The 26757-nt window shown below is 34.3% G+C and overlaps 1 protein-coding gene across 1 annotated transcript; it reads right to left on the bottom strand.

Moving 5' to 3' along the window:
• Positions 1-1349: 1349 nt before the first annotated feature.
• LOC105619210 (helicase domino) lies at positions 1350-23351 on the bottom strand. The gene is made up of 25 exons (XM_012200734.1): positions 23154-23351; positions 21625-22402; positions 18420-18658; positions 17753-18079; positions 17062-17272; positions 16568-16788; positions 16213-16350; positions 16034-16121; positions 15413-15607; positions 15144-15238; positions 14119-14434; positions 13441-13615; positions 12465-12651; positions 12129-12265; positions 10881-11067; positions 10438-10756; positions 9491-9571; positions 7418-7675; positions 7006-7322; positions 6531-6823; positions 5940-6312; positions 5489-5685; positions 5209-5323; positions 4521-4880; positions 1350-4373 (listed from the first exon to the last, which is right to left on the bottom strand). Exons 1-25 carry the CDS (start codon positions 23349-23351, stop codon positions 1350-1352), a joined length of 8829 nt encoding a protein of 2942 aa, XP_012056124.1.
• Between the last annotated feature and the right edge of the window lie 3406 nt (positions 23352-26757).

Raw genomic sequence — 26757 nt, 5'->3', positions numbered from 1 at the left:
GTGCAGCCAGGAGAAACGGATTCATGATATCTTTACAACGAATAAAGTAAAATGTGATGAAGAGGGGGCGGCGAGTCGGAGTACAATTTACAACGCTACAAATATTACACGTGTACTATCCGGTACAACCCGGAGGAAATACATTATTTATTATAATTATACTGTGATTATGTACAAGAGGATGCGTACTCGTGCCCCACATTAACGCTAAACATGTCTATTTGATTCCGTTTCATTTCTTTTTTGTGGAATATCGATAATTTTTTCCAATAAAATTTCTTCTTCTTTTCGTCGCTCTTACATAAACTTTTTCTTCCTAAATTTTCTTTTTCTTTCACATTTAAAATCTCTAATGTAATTTTTCTCATATGTAATATTAGAAGTTTTCCTAAAGTTTTCCTCCTGTATCTGTTCCTTATAAAATTCTCTCTCTTTTTCTTCCTATTTTCTATAATAACCGCACATAATTATTCTGAAGGGAGAATCAAACAGTCACTGAGCGATAAATATAGGATAAGTACGGGCAAAAGACGCGTCATCAACGCGCAATTAATTACAGGCGTTTCTACAAACCAGGTTTAGATTAGACTTTATCCCATGAAATTTCTTACTTATGTTATTCCCTTATTAGAATTCTCTCAACATTTATCATTAACTCGACTATTAAATAACAATTTCTTACTTATACTTAATTATGTTTTGTTTCTCTATAAAAAATCAGTTTTAATATATAATTAAATAAAAATCTATAACAAATAACAAAAATTCAGTAAACTCATCTAAATTAAAATATGTGTGCTTCTGTAAATCCACCATAAATTTTTAAGCAAAGAAAAAAAGACAATATTTTTTACACTATTCATTGATTACATAATAATTTTGTCTTTCTCTTTAAATTAATTTTTAAATTTTTTATTCTTAATTATTTATATAAAAAAATTCTTTTACATATATTTTCTATAATATATCAATCAGAGATCTTTTGTCTTTATTTATGGAAAGATCCATCTTCAGATCTACATGCACGAAATAAATATTTAAGCTTTTACTTTAGTTCTTAAGAGAATAAGATTTATATTTCCTATTTTCGATGTTATTATAGAATTAATGCACAAATACTGAAGACTTTCATCTTATGTTTTATATTGAAAGAATATTAATGAAAAAAAGCATCAAGAATTATCATGCGACAAATGCTAAGCATAAACCCGGGTATCACGCACATAATAGGCGGATTGAGTAGCAGACACAATAGTAGATATATTTGACTGCTTGATCGAATAACAATTATATTCCCAACGGAATAGCTTGTGTCATTGATGATTACCGCAATGATGCTTCAGCGTGGCTCAAGATATTGTGGTGTTCTTCAGTTTTTCAGATCGCGTCGTTGTGACGGAAGAGGAGGGCGAGGGGGAAATCTGCGAAGAACGAAATCTCTTCTGCGGATCTTCATCGCTAACATCATTAGAACCGTCCTCGTCTTCCAACGAATTTGATATAGTTTTGGCGCGCTTTGTTTCTTTACGCAACCTTCTGGACTTTATGTCAGACGAGTTGCAGTCCTCGTGATTGGCCTCTTGTTCTCTCAGTGTGTCTGACACGGATAATTCCTTATCCTGAATTTTCGTCTCGCAATTAACATTGGATTTGGACTGACTTGACGAGATCTTGCTACTGGTATTCCTTGTGTCCAAAGTGAGAATGGCTACAACCTTGGCCGTTCTTTGAGGCTTCTCGTAGGGCTGCGACGTCAAACTTCCACTATTCTCACTTGCAGTGTTTTCGTTCTCGCTGCTGATTGATGGATTTCGTATCCGCTTGACATTTGTTTTAAATGCTGAAGCGAGAGAAGATAACGGTGATGATGTTGATTTCATCGACAGGGTGGAATTCAAGAGCAATCCCGAGCGCGTCACTCTATGTACCTGATCATTGTTGTGACCGGGCGGTATGTTAGGTCGAGGCGTGTCTGGACGTTTTGTCGAGACGACTGTCGTCGAACCTTCCTTCGAGTCCCGCGGTTTCATTGGCGGTATCGATCTACTACGTCTGAATGGCATTGGAGAATTCGGTAGGCCATTGTCTTGATACTGTTTCGAGTTCCGTGTCGTATATTTTTCAACTCGACTGGGCAGTACCGTATCGAGTCTCGCAGGAAAGTTCACGGTGGATCTTGTAATAGGTCGCGGAAGAGGAGTATCCGAGCGTCGCTTCAACTTTGATGAAAGTTGTGTCATCGTCTCGTCATTGCTAGGTGGAGGTGTCCTTGAGTGACTTGCTGATCGCGTAATCCTGCTCTGTAATTGCTCCGCAATTAAATTGTCGGCTCTTCGAATTCCCGTTTTCATTTGCGAATGCTCCGATACTTTCGAATCAATCTTATCATTCATCAATTGTATCTTATTTTCTTCTAAATGATTAATAGTTGAGGAAATTTTTGAGCTACGAGTTATTACGCTTCGCTGAACTATGTTTTCTACTTTTCGTATTTTGCATTTAGGTTCACTTGAATTAAATTGGCTTTTTACAGAGGGTACTAAAGAATTGGGCACATTCGATGCCACGTCACTTATTCCTTTTTCCGATACTTGCGATAAAGCGTCTGAATTTTCGCTTTTCAAATTGAATTTTTGATCCGATTTTTGCATTACCAGGGATATCGCTGACTCAGCATCATCATTAACTTCATTGCTATTATCCTTGTCTTTATCATCAACCGCATTACTACGAGCTACCTCATCAGTATTTACATTAATCTTGGAATTTCTCTGCACGGTAGAAACGCGGGATATCGCAACAGGTTTAGAGACAGTGTCGGTCGTGTCAGGACTTTCATTTCGCAATGTTTTCGATCGTAAAAGAGGAGTCGAACGATTAGAGGGTGACTCGACACTTCTGTCAGATTCTCTCGGCGCGGCAGCAGTCAATTTCCCTCGCACATTGTTGCACAAAGAATTGGCTGACGCGAATTCTAACTTGGATTTGGCCACTGTCTCCTTCGAGCGTTTCAAAGACGCATCCGGTTGCATCGTGCTCGAAGGAGACCGAGAATCCCTCACGCTGACATTCACATCGAGATTCTCCGCATCCTCATTGCGATTTACTTCGGGCTCAAGCTTTTTATAGGTCGTGGACATAACTTTATGTGAGCACCGCGTCACCTGAACGGAGCAGACCGCAATTAAATTAGTCCCATTCGTATTTTTATCGTCACTTCTTTCTTTTTTTACATTTTGACTGTCCACTATATCAGAAGCCAATTCCAACTTTCTGTTTGATTGTGTTTTAACGACTAATGTCGAATCCACGTGATCACCAATAGATTGCTCCGTAATAAAATCAGTAACACATCGATCCACACTGTTCGAATCGATCGAGGATGACGCGAGATCGCAACCATCCTTCAAATCTCGCTTGTCCTTCGATAAATTTCGATCAGTTTCCTTTATCTCGATGATTTCGAGTTTTGTATTCTGATTGGAATTGACAGATATTTTGGTGCTTGTGTTAATCCGAATGCTTCTTTTACGACATACATCAACTGATGAGAAGGTTTCGAGACGATTTTCCTCCGACTTCGCGCGATGAAATTTTTTGCGTTTCCGGCGAAAGTTTGGCTTTATACCGGGCAGGATAGGACTCACATCCAAAGTCCAGAGATTGATCTTAACATTCCCACGCGATCTAGTACGTGGACTATTTAGATCAAAATGATTTCGACTACGGGAGCCTGAACCTGCCAGACGACCCTTCCGTCTCGAGAAACCTCCTCGACGTTCGGAATCATCGCGATTATTCGCCCTTCCATCTTCGTTCCCTTCACCGGTCTCCTGTTCTTCTTCTTCCTCCTCATCACTCTCATCTTTCTCTTCGCCTTCCTCTCCTTCCTCCTCTTCACCTTCATCCCCTTGACTTTGACTCTCTGTATGACTTGATTCCTCGTCAAGACTATCCTCAACCACGTCCTCCTCTTGTGATTCCGAATCCGAATCTGATTCGGTGCTAGTAGTTTCGTTTTCGCTTTCCGACGACAAATCGCGCGCACGTCTCCTATTACCGCCACGTCTACGCAAACTTCTTCTACTTGGTACTATTAACCTCTTATTAACTAATCGCCTGGAACCGCTCTTGGCGGCAGTACTATTAACCTGATTCTGCGCATCCTCGCGGCCAAATGTTAGTGGCTTCTCATCGTCGTCGGCGAGCCGCATACGCCGTTCCTCCTCCTCGCGCAATGCCCGCAACCGGTCCAACTCCCACTCCTTCTTCTGCTCCTCGAGTTCCCGTTCGGCTGCGGCCAGTTGCGCCGCGGAGAACGCACCTTCGGATTCCTCGACGAACTTCATCGCATATCGTTCTATTGGAGTCAGCTAAATGGAATATTATAGAACCATTAATCGAAAGTTTAACATAAAGATTATATGACAAGTGACATAAAAATTAAATGATACAAAAAAAGAATAAAAACCAAGGCAATTTCTAACTAATCCAACGATTTTAAAAAACGTTCGACCTACCTGAGCAATCAGATTCTGAACTTCCTGTTCTGCCTTGCTAACTTGTGTGTCGTCTTTATCAGCTTCTTCCAGCGGAATGTTTTCATCGAATTCAGCGAGATCGGCGACAGCTTCTGCTTTCGCAGTCTTTGCAGCCAGAACATCAAGATCTTCTTCAGCAGCAGCGAGAGCGCTCTCAAGAGCACCCATCGCTGCCTTTTCCTCCGTATGCTGTCCTGAAAAACCACTTTGAAATGGTCCTGCTGTTATGTCCTTGCTGTAGGTCTTTTCTCGATCCCGATTCTGTTCGAGCACTTCAGCCATTCGCGCTGACGCATCATTCTCAGTTTGATCGATGTTAAACAAGTCTTGAATAGTAGACTGCAAATAATCTTATTGTTACAAAAAAGTAAACAGAATTATCTCAAAGAATCAAAAATATCGATAAAGACATTGATGTGTCTTGTCAATCCAAAACATAATTTTTCAGCAAATATTACTGTTATACTGTTATTTAATTTTAATATTAAATGTAAAATGTTATAATTAAAAAAATTTTTAAGTAATAATGCAATAAATAAAAGAAATTCCTGTATGAAAAATAATTTCACATTTCTTATATAAAATGATGAAAGAAAATTATATATTTCTGATTAATAAATATTAACAAATAGTAATATAATTTATTTAATTCTTAATGAGCACTTACACTTTTGAAGTATGCCGTGGTGAAATTGCCGCCTTCAATAGCGAGATCTCCTAGCAATCGTTTCTGATTTGCCTTTTTCAAAATATTTTCTTCAACAGTTTTCTCACTGACTAATCTGAAAGATAAATCATTGTACTGCATATTATCTCGCGGTCAAACGTGTTAATTTTTTTGCTGTCTTTGCAAAAATATTTTCAAATTAATAAAATATTCTGAGTTTTTGAAGCTATTCAGTCATTTCGACTATTATATTTATATTATTAGTTCGCATCATGTGTACCTGTAGATATGTACGTCCCGCGTTTGTCCTATTCTGTGGCATCTGTCTTGCGCCTGGGCATCCATTGTAGGATTCCAATCACTATCATAAAATATCACTGTGTCTGCCCCCGTCAAATTCACACCGACACCACCAGATCTCGTCGACAGGATAAAACAAAATATTCGCTTATCGCCGTTGAACCTTTCCATCAAAACCTGAAATCATCATTCTCATTAATGATTATTTATTTATTTATTTTTTTCATTTAATCTCGCAACAAAAATATGTTGCATAAAATGTTCTACATTTCTTATTACGCTTCTAAAGTTAATCATTATGTTTTAAAAACTAACAAAAAATTAATATGCTTTCAATACTCGTAATAAAAATTTCAAAAAATCAATAATTTAAGAGTTTAAATGTTTAAAATGCAATAAATTTTAATATTCTTGTTAATAGGTCAAATTACCTGACGTTGATCTACTCTAGTTGTACCATCTAATCGCAGATATATGTGTCCATGGAAATTCAAAAAGGCTTCTAACACGTCCAGCATTCTGGTCATCTGTGTGAATATGAGGACTCGATGACTTTCAGATTTTAGCTTTCTCAACAGCCGATCCAGCGACTGCAGCTTGCCACAATCGTACTGGATGAGTCTGGGATCGGGGAACTGTGTGAGCATGTGGCATGAAATTGGATGAAAGAGAAATAATTTCGGCGACATTTGTTGTTGTAATTCAGTCCATAGACGACGCTCATTCCATAACTTGTATGGCGGCGGATGAGACACATGGAACCGAGGGACTGGAGCGCGTACAGCCGGCACATAGACTACATATCTGCACGAATATTAAAAAAACAAAAAAACTTAATTCCAGAAAGAATGATCTAAATAGCAAAGATTGCAGAATCTTATTTTTCGCTTAATTCTAAACAATCATTCACTTTAAATAAAATTTTAATTTTTGTAAGCTTATATTATATATTTAATATTATAAGAAAAAATTATTTTCTATACATTGATTATATATATTTATAAATTATATCGGATATTAACCTTTCAAAGATTTCTTTGAGTTCTTCAACAATCTGCTCCGTGCTTTTGATAGCTTCCGCAAGTGCTTCCGTGTGTGAAAAGAACTCTTTCCGAGTACGAATCTTTGCTTGAGTCTTTGAACAATGCACCCAACCATCATGCCAGCGACAAGCTGTCGCAGGTTTACCGATTCTCAAAGCCATAAACAGATCTTCACCGTAAAGTGGACATGCCGCGCATCTTCGTTCATTGATGTCTGCGAGGAGATGCAATTTGTTTTGTCTTCTTTGTCTCCTTTCCTCTTCCAATTGAGGCTAAAAAATAATAAAGAATTAAAATGTTCTATAAAAAAATTTAAATAAGCACTTAATAGAACAATTTTAATGTAAAATTAAAATCCATTAGATAAAATTACTTTATTTTTTTACAAGAATAAAAAGAAAAAAAACGAGAAGAAAAATGAGAATCAATTACTGAGATATCTACATTCAATTACCAAATAAAATTCGGATTTAGGCTGTTCCTTGTTTTGCACTTTCGCGATCTCTTTCTGAGCTTGTCTGGTAACAATACCACGTATCGATTGCGGTTGTTGCTGGCTAACTGTCTGTTGGCTGTTGTTTCCGCTTGGTGATGATTGCGATGCTGTTACGTTCAGAGGAGGTACCCTCATGATGGGTCGACCACTTGGCGTTGTTACTACTCCACTGACAACCTTATTCATCGTCGCAGCACCCGATGTGGCCAAACCCATTATCGATTTAGACAGCACCGTAAAACGTGATCCGCTCGATGTCATGACTGGAAATGAAACTAACAATACAAAATGTGTTACTTTTTTTTATCTGTCACTGCCAACAAGCTTAAGTTTACGAAAATAATTGTAAAAATCATAATCAGACACAAACCTGTGTTAGTATTCTGTTGACTCGGTGTCAGAATAAAGTGTCTGCCGGTAGATGTTTGAACCAGTTGCGCAAAACTAGGTACCGCTATTCTCTGGACGGAATCGCCTTGTTTGACAGTAACAGTTTGTGTCGCCAGTCGTTGAATGCCATCTCTGATGCTAGCATTTCCTACCGTAATTCTTTGCGCATTTGTCGTTGTCGTAGTAGTTGTTACGCTAGTACTTTGTGGATTATTTCCCAACGTTGCCATAGGAAAAGCTATTTTTAATTTAATAAAAATTTACATTTTATACTTTTAGATACACTTTTAATATTTTATTCTAAATATGACTATGCTAATAAATATGTTATTGCTTAAACAAAAATTAAAAAATTTGTTTTCAATATACAGGGTGGGCCATTTAAAATTTGAAATTTAATTTGGTTCTAAAAAAAAACGCATGAATATTTTTCAAAGTTTATTGGAAAGGTAGTACATTGCCATTAAACATGAAATACAATTTCATTTAAATGACTTCCACGGCTGGCTGCACAATACCCCATTCTATCAACCCAATTTTTCAGTACATTTTTCACTGTATGGGTGCGTATTTCATTGATGGCAACTTTGATTTCATGTTTTAATTCTTGAATCGTTTTTGATTGGTTAGCGTAACACTCATCCTTGACGGTTCCCCATAAAAAAATAGTCCAGCGGAGTCACATCGCAGCTGCGAGGCGGCCAATTGACATCAGCATTTCGGCTGATTATGCGATTTTCGAAACAGACAGTGCGCAAAAGATCGATTGTAGCGTTGGCTGTGTGGCAAGGTGCGCCGTCCTGTTGAAACTAAATGTCGTCTGTGTCCTCTTCAAATTTGGGAAGCAAGAATTCGTTTAGCATGGCGCGGTAGCGCTCGCCATTGACAGTGACGGCAGCTCCTTGCTCATTTTCGAAGAAAAATGGCCCAATGATGCCGCCGCACCAAAAACCACACCAAACAGTCACTCGTTGTGAATGCATCGGCTTCTCCATGACGACGTGCGGATTCTCTGACCCCCAAATATGACAATTCTGCTTGTTCACATAGCCACCGAGGTGAAAATGAGCTTCAGAAAAGATGATTTTTCGGTAAAAATGCTCATCTTCAACCAAGTATTGTTCAGCCCATTGGGCGAACCGAAAACGCATCGGATGGTCATGCGGCTTCAATTCTTGCACTAATTGAACTTTGTACAGCTTCATACCGAGGTCTTTATTCAAAATTCTTCTCAAAGAAGTACGTGAAATGTTCAAGTTTTGAGAACGATGGCGAGTTGATGTTGATGATTGTTCAAGCACACTCTGAGCAACAGCAGCAATGTTTTCGGTTGACCTTACTGGACGAGCACGTGAACGAGTTGCTTTATCCAATATCCAAAAAATATCCAGTTTGCCGAATTCGCTTCACAAATTGATCCACAAACTGCGTTGAAGGCAGTTCTTTTCTACCAAATTTTTCACGTAAATTTCTTACAATTTGGGTTGAAGACTTACCACTTTGGAAATAAGTTTTCAATATTTCCCAATTTTGTTCAAGCGTATAGCGACCCATTTCATAAATGTCAAACAAAAAACTAAATTTCTGATACGTCATAAATGTTATTACGCTTTCAAACTCAAAATAACTGATTGAAATTCCAAACGCTAGATGGCCCACTCTGTACTCAATGAATTTTAACAGAATGTAAAAGTATAATACAAATATAAATATAGCAACTACAAATTTATTATGTAATTTGCTCCAAAGATTAATTTTTTATAAAATATGTCCTTAGTTCTAGAAATGCTTATAAACGGTAAGATTATAAACAAGCTGGCCCAAGGAATTTAGCAATTAATTTAGCATCACTGCAAAAGTAATTGCCTAGCAAGAAACTCACAGCGACAGTTACTGATCGATGATGCATAATTTCATATTATTTTTATTTAAAAGTATAAGTACACAAAATATGATATAAAATTAATGTATAATTTTGTAATACATTTAATTGTATTTGAGAATGTATTACGAATTCAAAAATAAGATTGTGTTAATCTAAAAAGTCGTTTACCTTTCACGCCAGCCTGATGCGGCACCAGTTGTAGGGAATAACCTTGTAATTGTTGACCACCAGCAACTCTCAATGTAACACCTGAGAATAATAGTTGCATTTCGTGTTCGATTAACATACATACATATATTAACTTTAAATATATCAATTAAATCATTGAGAAATTAAAAGAAACAAAATAGCTAATTAAAAATTTATTTCGTACAATCAAATGCATTAACAGATCTGATATGTTCAATATTTTGTGATTCCACAAATTTTGTTTCTTTGCTAATATGAAATAGTTATGCAATTATGTAAACGTAAAGAGATATTTCTTAAATGTTATACAAAGAGATTTGATGAAATATAAGTACGCATCGAACGTCAATGCATCTAATTGAATTATTAATTTTAATATTTGGATCGATATAAAGTTTAACAAATTCTTTCTTTTTTTATTATAATTAATATTAATTGACACAAAACTACAAGTGCTATACAAATACTTGTATCGCATCACTGTAATATCCTGTTAATTCTTCCCTCGTAGCCCGGGATAAGGTTTTGTTCATGTTTCTTCGCAACGAATTCCATCCATTCATTACGTTAATCTTTTCATGACCAATAAAAACATTTTATCTCTTTTTCCATTACCATAAAATCGTATTGGCAACTAAGAATCTCAATAAATATAATATAAAATCCCATAATTCTTTTTACATAATAAAAAAAAGTTTTATTATTTTTATTATTTTATTATTTTTCAATGCATTTAATATCTTATAATTAATATGTGATACTAATATTTTACATAATTAACATTTTATTTTTTAATATTTATTTTTTTAACTATTGCCGCTATTTTGCTATTTGCGAAACTATTTGCGAAATGTAATTTTGCTACTAATAAATGGCCATGAAAATGTTAACGACTAATGCGGTAAGATGGGATAGCTTGGACCTACCTTGTCCCGGACCACTCTGGCTGGTATTTAATGACTTTATCAAGGGGGACGTACCCACTCTTGGCGTGGGTAATACGCCAGCCAGATTCTTTAGTCTAGTCTGCGTTTGCTGTTGCTGCTGTGGCTTTGCTTGATTCGATAATCTAACGTTGATCTTGATCCGGCCAGACGGACATCTTGGCGGCGGTTCCGGTTGACTATCTATCTCTTCTATTAACTTTCTAGGTGTCCGCAGACGTTTCACTCTATGTGCAACAAATGCACTGAGCATCAACTCCAAGTTCAACAGCAAAAGGTTCAAACTAGACAATTCGATGTGCTGCAAAGACAAATCATAATTCGTAAAAACCAAAATAAATTAGTGCTCTTCTCAATTTCAATATACATATAAATCAATAAATCAAATAAGAGCACGGTTAACACAGAATATTGTTTAACCTAACCTTGAAGGGATCATAATCAAGCACACTCCAGACTAATGAAGCGGTTACAAATTCAATCGCTTCCATTTGAAATGGTGAAACGGTCGGTCGAACCTCGAACAGGTTTGGATGATTACACACCTTTCGTAGTTGCATTAATACGTTAATCACACTCAACAGATTCCCGCTGGCGAGTGTTTCCTTCGTTCTTTAACAATATATGTAATCATTAAATACAAAAATATATAATAGTAATATATAATAGTAAATTCTAATTAAGACCGATAGTCAGATTTTATCTTAAGATCGACTTAAATAATGTTTTAGGTGATAATACAATTCTATAATTGATTTATGTCATATATCTTAAGGGAGGAGTGACCGTACTTCTTATCATAAATATAAGAGTTAAATGTAAGATCTGTTAAATGTAACGTCTTAAATGTAAGATAAGAATCTATAAATATTGAAATGTAAGATAAGAATATATAAATATAATCTTAAATAATTTACTATATAAGAGTATCACATATTCTAAAAGAAATAAAAAAAATGTCACAGTTTTAAGAAAAAAAGTATTTTTAGTAGAAAAAGAAAATAGCTAATACTTCAGATTAGCCCTCCCCCAATGACCTTGATCTTGACATATGTTGTCAAAGTTATGATTCCGAATGACGACAAGTTTTAATCATCGCTCGTTATTTGTTAAAATTATTAACAAAAGAAATTTAAAAAATGATATTTCTTTTCTACTATATGAAACAGAAATTTTCTGCTTTAAAGTATATTTTACAACTTTCTATGCGAAGCGATTCTAAGCTCATTTCCTCCCCTCCCTGTTTGGAGGCGCACGATTTCCACGCGAAGTGACTCTCATCTCATCTCCACCCTGGGTGCGTAATTTTCCGATTGATCATATTTCTTTGAAAAGTCCTGCACCCCTTAGCAGGGGAAAGTGAGGCGAGAATCGCTTCGCGTGGAAATCGTGCATCCCCAAGCAGGAGGGAGGTGGGATGAGAGTCATTTCGCGTAAAAGTTTTGAAATAAGACATTATTTTTGTAAACTTTTTGTTAATAATATTTTAACGAATAACGAGCGATAGCTAAAATTTGGAAGTTATTATCAAGGTTTTATCTTAGCGTATGTCAAGATCATTTGGGCGGGGGATCCTAATCTGGAGTATTACCAAGAAATATTTTTTTTATTTCCAAAGCTTAGAACAAAGCTTTTAAATTTCAAAAATATTACGTGTTAAAGAGTTCACTTACTTGGCCCTCGACATGAAATCATCATACAGAAATCTCTGACGCTTTGACAAACGGCACATAACCACGTGCTCATATTTCTTCGGCAATTGCTTTTCCACTTCAGTTTTTAATCGTCTTAAAAGAAAAGGTCGCAACACCTACGGAGAATGTTTATTAGATATTAAATTTACTGTATAAAAAATTAAATATATATATATATATATATGGTACATTTCTATACATATGTTGAACAACGTTATATGAAATGTAATTTCTTTTGATAATGTATTTATAAATTAAATTAAAAAAGAAAAAGACAAAAAAAAGATGATAAAAGTTAAAAAACTACGTACAGACCTTATGTAGACGGCGGATTATGTTCTCGTTGTATTCGCTGTTTCCTTCGATCATGCCTGTTACAGGATTGCTAAACCACTCTTTAAATTCACGATGCGATTGAAAGACATTAGGCATAAGAAAATGCATAAGCGACCATAGTTCCATTAAATTGTTTTGAAGGGGTGTGCCAGTAAGAAGTAATCTCCTATAACAAATGAATCGAAAAGATACAGTGACATTTCAATTTTTATTTAAGTATGAAAGTTTCACTTTCAATTAAAATAATCAATATAAATCAGAATTCAAATTTTGTAACTGTTAAGAAAACAATATACATTTTTTACAGTTTAAAAATTAAGAATTTCAAAAAATTAGAAAAAAATTAATATATTAAATGACTTAATATTTTTCAAGTCGTAAATAACGTTATTTTATATCTATTTCTAACATTAGATTAATTTTAATTATTAAAATTAATCCTACGAATTAAAAAAGAATATATTTCATAACATTCAAACAATTATAATTAATAAAATAATAAATATATTGTTTCTCCAGACAGGATTCGTATGTCAGACAACGATCGATTTTTGACACGCGAGTTTTAATGGAGAATTTTGCTATGTCGCTGTTTAATAATACAGATGTTATCATTTTGGATTAACGCCTGTTGTCGGCAGCGAGCAAAATTACAATTATATATAAATGAAAAAGATGGAATTTTACATAAAATATATATAATTTCTTTTAAATATATATATAATTATATATAATTATAATTATAAAATTATTTATCATCATTTATATACACACAATTAGACTTTAATTTATTTTTTACTTTTTTCTAATACTTAAAACCAGAAAAATAATAAAAAAAATTAATTAAACCAAGATTAAAATTACATGGACATGAAAGTATGAATACAATTGCTATATTTAACGTAACTTCGAACGTGCGGTGTGTTATAACAGATATTTATTATAATTTAGTTACCGTTGTGTCTGAAAGTTTAAAAGTAACTGCCACCTCTGTGACTTGAAATTCTTGATATTCTGTGCCTCATCCAAGATAAGATATTTCCATTTTTTCCGTCTAAAGCTTTGGTGATCTTGTATTACTAATTTATAGGATGTAATGCATATATGGAAGGCATTTGGTTTTGTCCAACCTATAAACAAAGAAGAGAATTACATTTCATGTTCATTTAAACAATTATAATTAATAAAGTAATAAATATTAATTGTTTCTTCAGACAGGATTCGTATGTCAGACAATGATCGATTTTTGACACGCGAGTTTTAATGAAGAATTTTGCTATCTCGCTGTTTAATAGTACAGACATCGCCTTTCGTTGAATCAATGCCCGTTGTCGGCAGCGAGTAAAATTACAATTACTCATAAGCCAAAAAAGTAGTTTCATATAAAAGAGATGTTTTATAAAATTGTTATTTAATATTATTCACACATAATTATATATTTTGAATTAGATAGTTAAATAGTTGTAAGTAAAAAAAATCACGATGTCGGTTTGTTTGCGTTGCACTTTTAATACTCAGTTCATCTTCACTTTCTTTTCGAAGTACAAATATATATTCACGTTTTAAATGCAAAAATTTTTCAAGCAACGTTAACAAATCAAATTTCAAGAAGGTACACGTGTCACATCGTTACCTGTTCTCTTTTGTTTCCTTTCCTTCTGTGTGCCATAATATGTCAATATTTTGAATCCAGGACACCATTTTTTACATTCCATTTCCCAATTGAGCATCACAGAAGTCGGTACGATTATAAGATGTGGCCCCCAGTTTCCCTTCTCGCAGGCCAGATGCGCCAACAACGCGATAGTTTGTATAGTTTTACCTAGACCCATTTCATCAGCCAGAATGCCGTTTAGCTTTCTTTCATACATCGTGACAAGCCAATCCAATCCTATGTGCTGATACTCGCGAAGAGAGTGTTTCAGAAGAAAAGGTATTTTAGTGACAACCTAAAAATATACACCATGTAAATGAAAGCACAAAAAGAAAACACATATAGAAACTATACAAAAAATAATTTTACAACGAACTTAATTTCAATCAATTTAGAATTTATTTAAGCAAAAATTGAAAATTTTTTATTTAATTCTATTACAATTCTTCCATATTTCCAATTTGTTACATATTCATATTTTCAGATAATGTTTTATTTACTTGCATCTAATAATTTTCAATTTGGAATATTTAGTTCGAAAAAAGTTCTCCTCGTTCAAAAATTTATTGAAATTTATTTATTAGAACATTATTGACATTTCAATGTTTAAAAAAAATTTTTAATTAATGTAACAGTAAAATATTTTACACAAAGTTTTGTAATTAATTTTGTAGTGATTATTTTCGAGAATAAAATATGTATGTTTATTCATAGAAAAATTATCACTGTTAATTTTCCTTTCATAAATAATGATGAGCAAAATTGCTGCTTCATCACCTTGGATCGAAAGGATCATTTAAATTTCTTAATGCTTAAATAAAAATTAAAATAAAGAAACAAAAATTTGCCGATAATCAAATATTCGAGAAAAAAAGCATCTAATTTAATAAAAAAAAAAATACTTCTATTGTTCTATACATATAATATACATATGTAGGTACGTATATTTTATAATTAATAAAATTTAATAAAACAAAATAAAGTATAAACGCAAGCAAACTTACACTAGTGGTGAGTAACGTATTTCCCTTAGGCTGGATGCTTTCGGCCAACGCGGCAACATTATCCATTTCATTATGAGCGTCTGAATTATCATCTTCTGCGACCTATTATAATGAATAAACAGTCATGTGACAAATTAAAAAGATATGTATACATAGTAATAGAAAGAATTTAAAAAATATAACAATGATTTAAAAACTTAAATAATAAAATTCAACATAAAATAATTGTAAGATTTTAACATATTATGTAGATATAAGATAAAGAAGACTTACTTTATTCTCCAATTGTTTTTCCGCGGAAGGATCTTCGAGAAGCGATTGAAGTCCTATATCCGCCTCGGGATCGTTCTGAGTCTGAGTCTCATTTTCATCATTATCGTGATCACTCTCTTCGCTTTCACTCTCATTGCTACTTATTTGGTCTTCGATCTCTTGTGTTCCTCGTTCACTTTCTTTATCCGTACCTAAGTAAGAGAAAGTGATACTTGATTAAATATGATTTACTTTATTCTTTCAATAATAATATATAATTTTCGCAATTTTCTCAGACAAATGCCTCATTTCACAGCATGGATAATATGAGATAAATGAAAACCAAATATCTCATACTGTCAGTTGATGGTAGTAGTATCATCACTGTAATAAATTATACAAATAAAAGCATCTTTATATAATAAAAACTTTCATATGATAATCGAGATAATAATTAAAACTTTTTTAAGCTTAATTAAAAAAAAAACTGTTTTAAATCACTTATAAAGATATTCAAACAACGTTGTATTCGAACAAATATTCACACAATTTAAAAAAGCGTATTTAAGCTGAATTATATATAGAAATAATAAAAATATTTTTCAAAAGAACTTTAAAAAAGAATTTAAAAAATGTACCTTCAGCCTCATCATCCTCGTCCATCAACACATCCGACATATTAGCATATTTGGCCGCGAGTTCGTCGATAGACATTTCATTATCAGCCTAAACAAACATGAACATCTTTATTTAAGTCTGATAAAAACGATTAAGGATAATTGCCTGGTTATTTCTTGAAAAATAGAAAATTATGTACCTTAAGTTCATCGAGTTCTCGCTTATGATCGATTTCTCCCTCGAGCCTTTCCTCTTCCATGATCGTATCTTCTTCATCCGTGGATTCACCAGACGCTGCGATGAAATCAGCATCTGCATCAACTGCTTCTTCATTTTCCTATAACAAAAAAAAATCATTATCTCATTTTATTTTTTGATAAACGTTTAAATAGGTGATGATTTAGGAACTTCCAAAATTGAAAATCATTATATAACTACAAAAAACTAATTAAAAAATGACTAATTTCAATATCTTTACGCTATTAATTTACAGTATTTATAAATATTATATAAAAAAAATGTATATGCAAATATTTATTTTATTAAAAACATACAATTTGTTCTTCTTCATTCGTTGCGTTATTCGGTGATAGACTTCTGTTTCGATGCTCCAAATAATCTGGTGGTAAGTCCTTCAAAAGATCTTCCAAAGGTATTTCTGATTCTTTTTTTAACAATTCAACTTCCTCTTTGTGATTAGTCGTTTTCATTTCTTCTTCAGCTTTGGCTATGGTCTCCTCATCATCATCTGAACTCTGATTTGGCTGGAATTCCTCTGTAACAGATTATATCATATAAAATTAAATTATTTATGCAAACATATAACTAAAATACATACTGTAAAATGTTTGTATAACATTAAACTTCTGTAATTTAAATTGTCATCACGCAATAATTTTGCATTTCCAATAATAGTATTGAAATGAATATTAATAATATTACATATTAATAATATTATTAATTAATGTGTTTTATTGATTGCATGCATATTAATGTTCATTAACATAAATAAAAATTAATTATATTTTATTATGCAAGTTAAACGTACCATCAGAATGACATTTTCCCACTGGGACTGGTGAAGAGATACGTGAACTATTTATGGAAGCTGGAATACTCTGTGGACCGTCGGTCTTGTTAAGACCTTCTGTCAGCCATGTGGAATATTTCTCTGTTTGACCCACAATGAAGTTTAGATGTTGATCCAATGCCTTCTTTCGTTTTTCTTCAAGTCTCGTTTGTTGCTTATACTCCACCAACTATCAACATTGCAGTTATTATTTTGATAATTCTGTTTATTTCGCGTGTATAAAACTCGTTTTTCAAACATGTAAATATTATGAATTAATGTCTAAATATTGCTAATTATTAATAAGAAATGTTATAAATTCACATCCATTTGTTTTTGAGGTTTTGCGTTTACGCAATTGAGCAAAATTTAATACGAATGTCCTGCGCTAATTCTTTGGTTGAATTTAAAAGAAAACTAAACAACCATACACAATGCGCAGACTTTGCTATTCCCACAACGAGCACACGCTTCCGATAAAGATGCATCAAAAACGCCGGCTTAATTAGTGTGGGGTGGAATAAAGTTATATAAATCAATGTAACTTTCATAAAAAAAAGTAATGTAATTATAAAATAAAAAATTAAACAATTTTTCATAGAATTAAGTTAATAAAAAACTACTTAATTTATCATGTTTCTAAATGTATGCACTTTAGCTTTTCACTTACTTTCTCAACATTTGCCCAGAAAGTTTTAATCTCCTTTGCGACCAAGCTGGCAATTTTCTTCAGTCGAAGTTCCTGCAATTTCTCAGCCTTCTGTGCTTGAATCGCCTTTTCCTGAAAGTACTTCTGCACCATTCTCGCGCATTTCTTTGCTGCTGCCTTCTTCCATTTACGTTCTTGAGCGAAGTCAGCGGCCAACCAGACCATTTCCTCTAGCAAGTAATCCCAATGGGCTTTGGTTCGAGTCGGTTCCTGCACCTTGGGCAATCGCCGTTCCGACCATAATCCCTCGCGTTGCAGTTCTGCAATCCTTTGCATTACATACGCCTCCTATATCCAGATAATCGCAGCCATTAGCATTATAACATAAAATTTAAATATATAAACTATACAAATTATAAACTATACAAATTATTTAATTGACTTATTCGAAAAGAAATAAATATGTATAAATTAGATAATTTAATAAACTAAAATTGTTTTAAACATGTTTAGTAAAAACAAAATAAAAATTATTTAAGTAAATAACTCGTTTATAAAAAAAATCTATAAAAAATTATATCCAATCAAATCTACAAGTGGTTACTGACACATATTTAAGACACTAATATAATATTTGTTTTTTACACTGAAAAAAGATAGTATTAAAATAGTCAGTCGCGGTAATTACCTGCTTAGCTTTTTCCACAATTTGCTCCTGATTGTTCGAGATATCACAGGAAGTAGTTATGGTAGTGGGTGTAGACAACTTAACGAGCTTAACGATAGGTTGTGGACTATTGAGCGCAGCTGTAGTCACAGACGATTTCGGGGTGGCGACAGTGATTATAGACGGCGACGACTTTTCTACCACCGAACTCACGGCCGTGGTTGTCAGTTTCGACGAATCTGTAACCATCGACGTTCCACCTAAAATGGTAACACCGCTTTGAGATTGCTATGATAATAAATAATATGAACGATAATGCATTAATCAAAAGATAAATCAAAGAGTTGATTGCGACAGCAACATGTATTACCATAAAATAGAGTAATTTTGGTTAAAATTAAGTATAATCTTAAATCATTAGAGATTATAACCTTTCTGCAATTTTGTCAATCTTATACTGTTTTTTTTATTTAGTATAATCCAATTATACTAAATTGCAAAGTCTGCGCATTGTATATAATTGTTTGGTTTTTCTTTTAAATTCAATTAAAGAATTAGCACAGGAGTGTACAAGCACTTCTTCCTTCTCACAATTGCAGAATTGAAATAAAATAAAATGCTTTTTTCATATATTGTACAGGAAAAGTTATTTTCAAATTGCCTGACAAATCATATTCAGATCATAATCAGTTGAAGTTTTAATGTGGCATTAATGAAATTTAGAAAAAAAAATTAGCTGCCGATGTTACGTTATAAAAATCCTCAAAATAATACTTTTTTTGCACCCTTGCCATTTTTTTTAATTATGACATGATAGCCAAATTTGGCTAAGAAATTCGCAATCAGTGACAAAAACATTCTGTTAAAAAAAAAAGGTCAAATTTTCTCGAATAGTGTAAAAAAGAAACCAGCACAAGAACAAGAGAATTGAGGCAATAAAAAATTAAATGAACAGAGAAAGTAAGAGAATTGAGATTTAATCAACTTATTCCAAACTGTAAGTTGAAGTTATTTTAAGTCCATTTACACTAATATTTAGTAGATTGGACAAGAAGAAATTAAATTATATATTAATTATATATTAATTATATCTGTTAATAAGTCTTTAAGTATAAAAAAATATACTTATCGGAATTTAGAAATTTTTAATTCATAATATTCAAGAAAGTTATACGTTTATGTTATTACCGTTATCAAAACAATTAACTATTCTTATTTAAGTATGTACGCAAAAGCTTGAATTATAAATAAGTTATTCTCTAATTAATATTACTATATTATATTATTAGATCAAAATCAGTTAGAACAATTTGCTGAACAACAGTATAAGAAATATTTTCAAAATTTGTGCCAAAGTTACCCCATTTTACGATATTTAAAAATGCTTCTATATTTTGAATTAACAAAAGTAGACAAATATTAATACATTTCACGCGAATAACTATTTAATAGATAAACGGAGAATATATTTTTGTCAACATAATTCCACAGAACAGGCAAGAAACATATCTACACGATTGACAACAATTAAAAGCAAGAAACGAAAACACTTCCAAAGTACTCCAATTAAAATAAATCGCTTCCATTTGCATCTGAGATGTATGTGTACATACATATATGTATATGGCATAACGACAGACATATATTATTCTTACCAAGCTTCAAATAAAAAAACATGCGTTTGCACTTAATAATGATCAGGTCAATCACCACATCATCGTAGTTTTTACATAACATGCTACACTTGTCTGACTCATTCTATAGAATGGACATACAGTGGACATATAGTGTTATAGCATGAAAAAATTAGAGTTTATTAGTTATTATAAGATGACAGTACAGGGTTCTATATCAATTTAATAGCTTTAGTAGTAGCAAAGTTCTTTGGCGAGCGTTTCTCCTGATCATCGTTTCAATAGTTAAGTAAGTCATGAAGTACAATATATGTGTATAATACGGAAGTATATAACGCGTAAAAATAATCGTTTATGACAAGAGCTTGCAGTATCTAAACTGCTCGGAAGCAAAACCAACATGGAGCGGCTTAAAGATACGAAGAAACGAATGGCAGGCGATCTGCGGTAATCACCTATAATGAACGTGGGTGCTATGGTGGAAGCGGATGGAGGGTGAACGGTGACTGGCGAAGACTGGATTGCCGCTCGAAAGGCAAACACCATGCCATGGCGGCCCCCTTGAGGCCTACCTGGTACTTGTCCTAAGTGCATCATTTATTCCGTATACAAGCCGAATTTCAATTCATTGTTAAAGTATAATATGAATGAGAAAAATTGTCTACTCCGCAAATAATATTTTTCTAAATGATAAGAATTCTCTTAACACAAGGATCTAAATAACTGATGTTTTTATTTATTATTCTTTTTTATTAATTAATGTACGATAGATAATATAAGTATTGATAAAATAACGGTGAGAATTCAAGAAAAACAATTCTCCTTAATTATAAAGAATATCGTAAATATGTATTCAAATAAATTTGAAATTCATTGCTTAAATTGTGTATTTATAACTTTACTTTTCATAATTATATAAAATATATAAATATTATGCAAAATTCCTTTATATATCATAAATCTATTACAAATCTATCGAACGCGAATTATGGTAGAAGGAAAAAGAGTATCTATATCAACGTAGAGTGAGAGAACAGGATTATTATTTTCGCTTATGACGTCGTGATCCAATAAAGCTGCAACAATATTCAGTCGATTTTCTCTATTCTGAGAACCCGTATTCTAAGGCTTTCCTTTATCTGATATAAGTTTTCCTCTGCATGAGAGTGAAAAAATGAGTGATAAAATATTCTTTATTCACAAATTAAAAGATATCAAAGGAAGATATTAGAATAGAAAAGATTTCTTTGGTACATCTTAAAATAGAGGAACACGACATGTATATTCAAGTACGAATAAACGTTTAAAACTGAATGAAAAGAAAAATAACGATTTTCGTTATTAAAATTCAAGAAATATTATGGATGCTAACAAAACATTCATCGCAATTCGATCTGAGATCGAATTGATTTGCTCATGAAGTGTAACATATAATATTCACATACAATTATAATGATACATATTTTCCGTCCAGATATATTAATCAGTTCGAATGTATTACGTATCGACGAAAACATTGGATCATAATTGCTCAGAAATAATGACGAAGAATTAACTTTTTGTTGCTGTAATTAACGGGTATTTATAATTACCTTGACTGAGTTGGGCTAGAGCCGCAGCAGGCAGGGTGGTGGACACCGCTACTGGCGTCACGCCCGCCCCAGCGATTTTAACCTCTGCTCTTTGATTCGGGATCTGGACCACTGTGGAACCGGACGTGACGGTTGTGACAGTGGTAGTAGCGGTGACAATAGCGCTAGTGACGGTCGTAGTAGTGGTGACAGTAGTTGTAACAGCAGACAGCTGCGAGAATTCTGGTATTGACGACAATGGCGCAGTCAGATCCTCGTCATCATCATCCGGATCGAGTCGATGCTGACGCAGGAAATGTACTAACTGCGGCGTCGGAGATCGCTTCCGCCAGGCATAATATTCCATCATGTTGCCGCCAGTGTGCAGAAAGTACAGTTCCGATGCATTTTCCGCATACTTCTCACGTACGCTGCGCATCCGCCGCATTTTATGCTCCATTATTCGTCTACGACAGTCGCTGGCGTCAAATGGAATCGGTTTTTCCGTCGTTTCCGACAATTTCAGCCGTTTCCTCGCTGGTGAAGGCGATTGCGCCTGCACCTGCGGCGATGATACCTGCGATGATGTCGGTGCTACAAACACATTGCTTATAGAAGTGCGTACAAGTTTCGGCGACGTTGTCAGCATAAGCTTAGTAGAGTTCTGTGGCCGTGACACTGTCGGAGGCGACGTGCCGACAATTCCGACAGCGTTGCGCGGTGGCGTACCCGCGATGTTAACGATCCTTGTAACTTGTTGCGTTCCGCTCGCGTTAGTTGTGGCATTATTCGATATGACCTGTAAGTAAAAATTCGTAAGTTCGAGTACTACTTATAAGCAAAAGAAAGGAAACGTACTAATTATATGAAAAATTGAATCTTGAAATAAAAGAGTTAGTTATGTTGCTTATGTATGTAACAAAAAATATATATAACTATAATCATAAGATTCAATAATGGATAGTTTTTGAGCTATGAAGATATAAAGGTGCTCACATAGAGCGCTTTAACATACAATATCATAACGTAAAAACGATCTATTTTTGAGCCTTATGTTTATGATATCTTTTATTTACTATTATAAACTAAATTATACATAAAAATTCCTTTCATAGGGATCCAACTTTATTTGAATATACATATAATTAGTGCGGGGTCCTTTTATTACAGAATTATGCCAAAAATGTGTACAAATTAATAATTATTGAGTACAATTATGAAATTAATTTGATAATCAGTAATATTTAATAAAAATAATCCAGATTAAAATAAATCTCAGCAATCGTTCCATCCAATTATTGCTTAATTAATGATCGATCATCACAGTTATTAAGCATTATTAATAATTAAATAACAGAAATAATAGAGGTTAAATTCGTCAATTATGATTAAATTATTAATTATTAATCAAAATATTACAAATGATAAAGCTAAGAGAAAAGATATATCTCATATTTATCATTTTTTGCTATTTAAAATGTAACATATATTCATTTACTTCATGAAACACAGTATGCAATTAAATTCTGATTACAAACATAAACATTCACCTGTGTGAGACCAGGAACCTGAGTCGTAATAACAAATTGTTGCCCACTGGTAGTAGCGAGCACATTGAGGCCTTGAGCGGTAGCGAGAACTTGCTGCAGACTGACAGTCTGTTGAGCTGAACTTCCGTTATTTCCGCCATTATTAGCCGCACCCCGACTAAGGGGTGGTAAAATAGGTGCACCCTGTTTATCACTCATTGCACGTTACGCTGAAAAGATAAAAGTAACACTATATTACAATAACTCACAATGACACATAGCATAAAAATTCATATTTTATTATACAAAACATAAACACAGAAACTTCTTAAAGAAATTCCTTTTCAATAATAAAAAATGAATTTATTTTGACACAATATTACATTTTCATATGTTGAGTCTCATAAATATTCGATTGTTGCATTTCAATTTGAAAACATGAAAGTATATTTCAGTTTTAATGGAAGAATAAGCTCTATTTATACTCTAATTCCTTTGACACATTTATTTTTTAAGATTATTTTAAAGTTCAAAGAATATTTTAAAGTCTGACAACTAAAAAATTTTATTAAGTAAACTGAAAGATTATTAATTATTAATAAAATAAGAACAAAAACAAGAATTGGAAAGTACTAATAACATAGAGAATTATACCTTTTAAGAAAACATAATAATTATAATATATAATATATACATATAAAATAGGTATTCCCAATCAAATAACATAAATATAAAACATACATAGAAAAAAAATGATAATGTATGCAATATAGAGAATAATGCATTCACTGTTATATATAAATAAACATATATTTAAAAAAAATAATTATTTAAATTAGTATATTTACAATTCACAACTCACACATATATAGATTATTTTTTAAATAATATATAAAATGCACACAACCTTTGTTTAATTAACATTATAAATTGGCAAAGAAAAACAATGAAAGTAAACATAAAAATATTTATATAAGTAAATTAAAAAGGAAAATTCTAATAGAAATATTTTTTAATAAACTCACACTTTAATGTCAACTTAAATTTTTTCGAGAACACGCAGAGTACCTGCAAAATAGCCGCGTGATTTAATTGCAAATTGTCGAAGGAAACAACGAAGATAAAGAAAGGTTTTAAACGACACATAAAGAAGCGATAGCAACGGCCTACTAGACACGTTTGTTCATTCTAAGAAAATGTTGATCGTTTATAAGGATTAAGCAAGATAATACAATAAGGAAAAAAGCGAATTTGAAAAAGACATTTCTTATACAATTTGTGTTAAAAAAAAGGAGCAGACACACTCTACGATCGAATACATTCGTAAAATTTAAAATGTACACGGTGACAGGATATATTCAGGAAATCACAGAACCGTCAGACGATGAGGATTGTCATGGCGATTATCGTGAACCGGCAAACCAAGACAGTCTGAAGATTTGAGGGGGCTACCTGAGAGCGTCGTACATTTGTGCATGCATCGAGGGAGCGATGTGCTATATCGAGGCGAGCGCCGGTGACGAAATACGTCACGAATGCGAGACGAGCCGCGCGAAAAGACGATGGGTCGCGCGCGTGTACGGTGTTGCGGGCGTCGTAGGGACGTCATGCGAGGAAACGACCTCGCCGACGACGCTCGGTGTCGACGGGTGGGGAAGCCGCGCGGCGCGGCGCGATACAAAGGAAATCTCCCATCCGCCATGTTGGCGTTGGCCCCAAGACGGACCAAGACTTACCATAATGTAATCACAAATTACCGCGACGTAGGTGCGCCATCCACGGGAATGATCGTCACACCCGTGTTCCGCGTGGGTCAACTCGTAATTGGGTACCTCACGTAACATACGGCGCATGAGCTATATCTAATATTTTACGATACATCGTCACACCGCACGCCCAAGGACGCGTACGCACTTCTAAACATGGCGACGGCTGCGAGGAGAGTTTCGGCCCGCGGCTGAAACGAGCCAATCTCGAATATTTACGCCAGTCGCGCAGAGATGGCGTTGTGCCTCCCCACTCCCACGATTGGCCTGCCGCGGTCGTTGCGCGCGGCAACGTGGCATCGACGGAGCCGCGTGATTGGCCGGTCCGCTCGTACGTTCGAACAGCAGCTGAAATGTGCTAACTCACATCCCCGGGTCTGTTCGTTTTTTAATCGCACTCCCTACACTTCCGTGCTACGCGCAATGCTAAATATGGATATTCAATTTCGAGTTCTTTTTTACCCGAGAATGAAAAACACCTACTATTATCTCTAACAAAACTATGAATTATTAATGTAATTATTCGTATTTCAATTTTATTCTATTTTTGTCGATTAATAATTACCTGATTATGCGATTAATTATTTACAGGAGTGGCTGAAAAAAGAATTCAAATAGACACGTGATTTTGCACAATCAGCATATAATGTAAAATACGAATAAGAACTTTAGTTCCTTTTTCTTCTTTCGGAATTTAGAAAATTTTGCTGCATTCAATAGTTAATTTAATAATCGCTATTCAACTGAACAATAAAAAAAAATGAATATTCATCGAACGTTCATAGTCAATTAATTACTAATTCCGATATATTTTTTTACCGAATTTACTTCGCAGTATCCTATTTATTAAAATTTACCGTTTGATTGATTTCCTATCTCTTGGACCTGTCAAATTTTTTCTCCTTAAAATTTAAAAAAATGCACAAAAAATTCAAATATCTCATTACGGTTACACTTTTTACACCTCGTTCTCTCGCTTTCTTTCTCTTTCAAAGTGCTCCAGATTCATTCTATAAACAAAGAAAACTCCAAAAAAATGCAGGAGCCGTTACTATATCTTTCTCGCTCGAAACAAAGCCATTCACATTTGAGTATTGAGGGGAAAAAGGGAAGAGTAATTTCCGAGAAAAAGAGTACAGAAAGTAAAGGTCGAAAGAACGAAATCATCAGCAGGAAATGAATGCAGCCGTGTACCGATCCTAAAGTACACGCCACGTGGCAAACGGCCGAATCTTTGTCTCCGCTAAATTGGGTAAATTGGAAAGTAGACGCATGCAACGTCGTACTTACTCGTGCATCGATCCTCTCCCGAATCACTCCATCCTCGTCGTTTCTGCGTGCTGTCGTGTCGGAGTCTCGCGTTGCCGGGGCCGACGAGTGCGGGCGGTGCGCCGTTCGATCGTCGATTCGTGCGCGCACGTGCGTCCCTCGCGTGCGAACGCGTGCCGCTGCCGCCAGCGAGCGGCATTTTCGTGCGCGGGAATCTCGATCGCCATCCCGGCCGATTTCTTCGAGGCGTCACGAGGTAGGACTCGCGAACCCGCTGGAATTCGGTGGAACCTGAATCGTCACCGCGGTGCCGAGACGTGCGACAGCCGACACGTCCGGCAAGGTGAGACGATTGACGCCACTGGACGCGCTGCGCAGCGCCTTCGTCTCGATTGGTGCAGATTGGCGGCACCGGATCGCTCGATATTGCCGGAAGAACGTTTTAAAGATGCGTAGCGCGCGGGCGCGCGCGAGATAACGCTTTTCGAAAATTAATTCGCGTAACAAATCGTCTGCTTTCTGTTCTAGAACTCTCTCTCTCTCTCTCTCTCTCTCTCTCTCTCTCTCTACTCTACTACTACTACTCTACT

This window comes from Atta cephalotes (genome assembly GCF_000143395.1).
Source record: "Atta cephalotes unplaced genomic scaffold scaffold00020, whole genome shotgun sequence".
NCBI classification, from domain to species: Eukaryota; Metazoa; Arthropoda; class Insecta; order Hymenoptera; family Formicidae; genus Atta; species Atta cephalotes.
The sequence above is the reverse complement of the archived record's forward strand: the minus strand, read 5'-3'. Positions and strand labels throughout refer to the sequence as shown.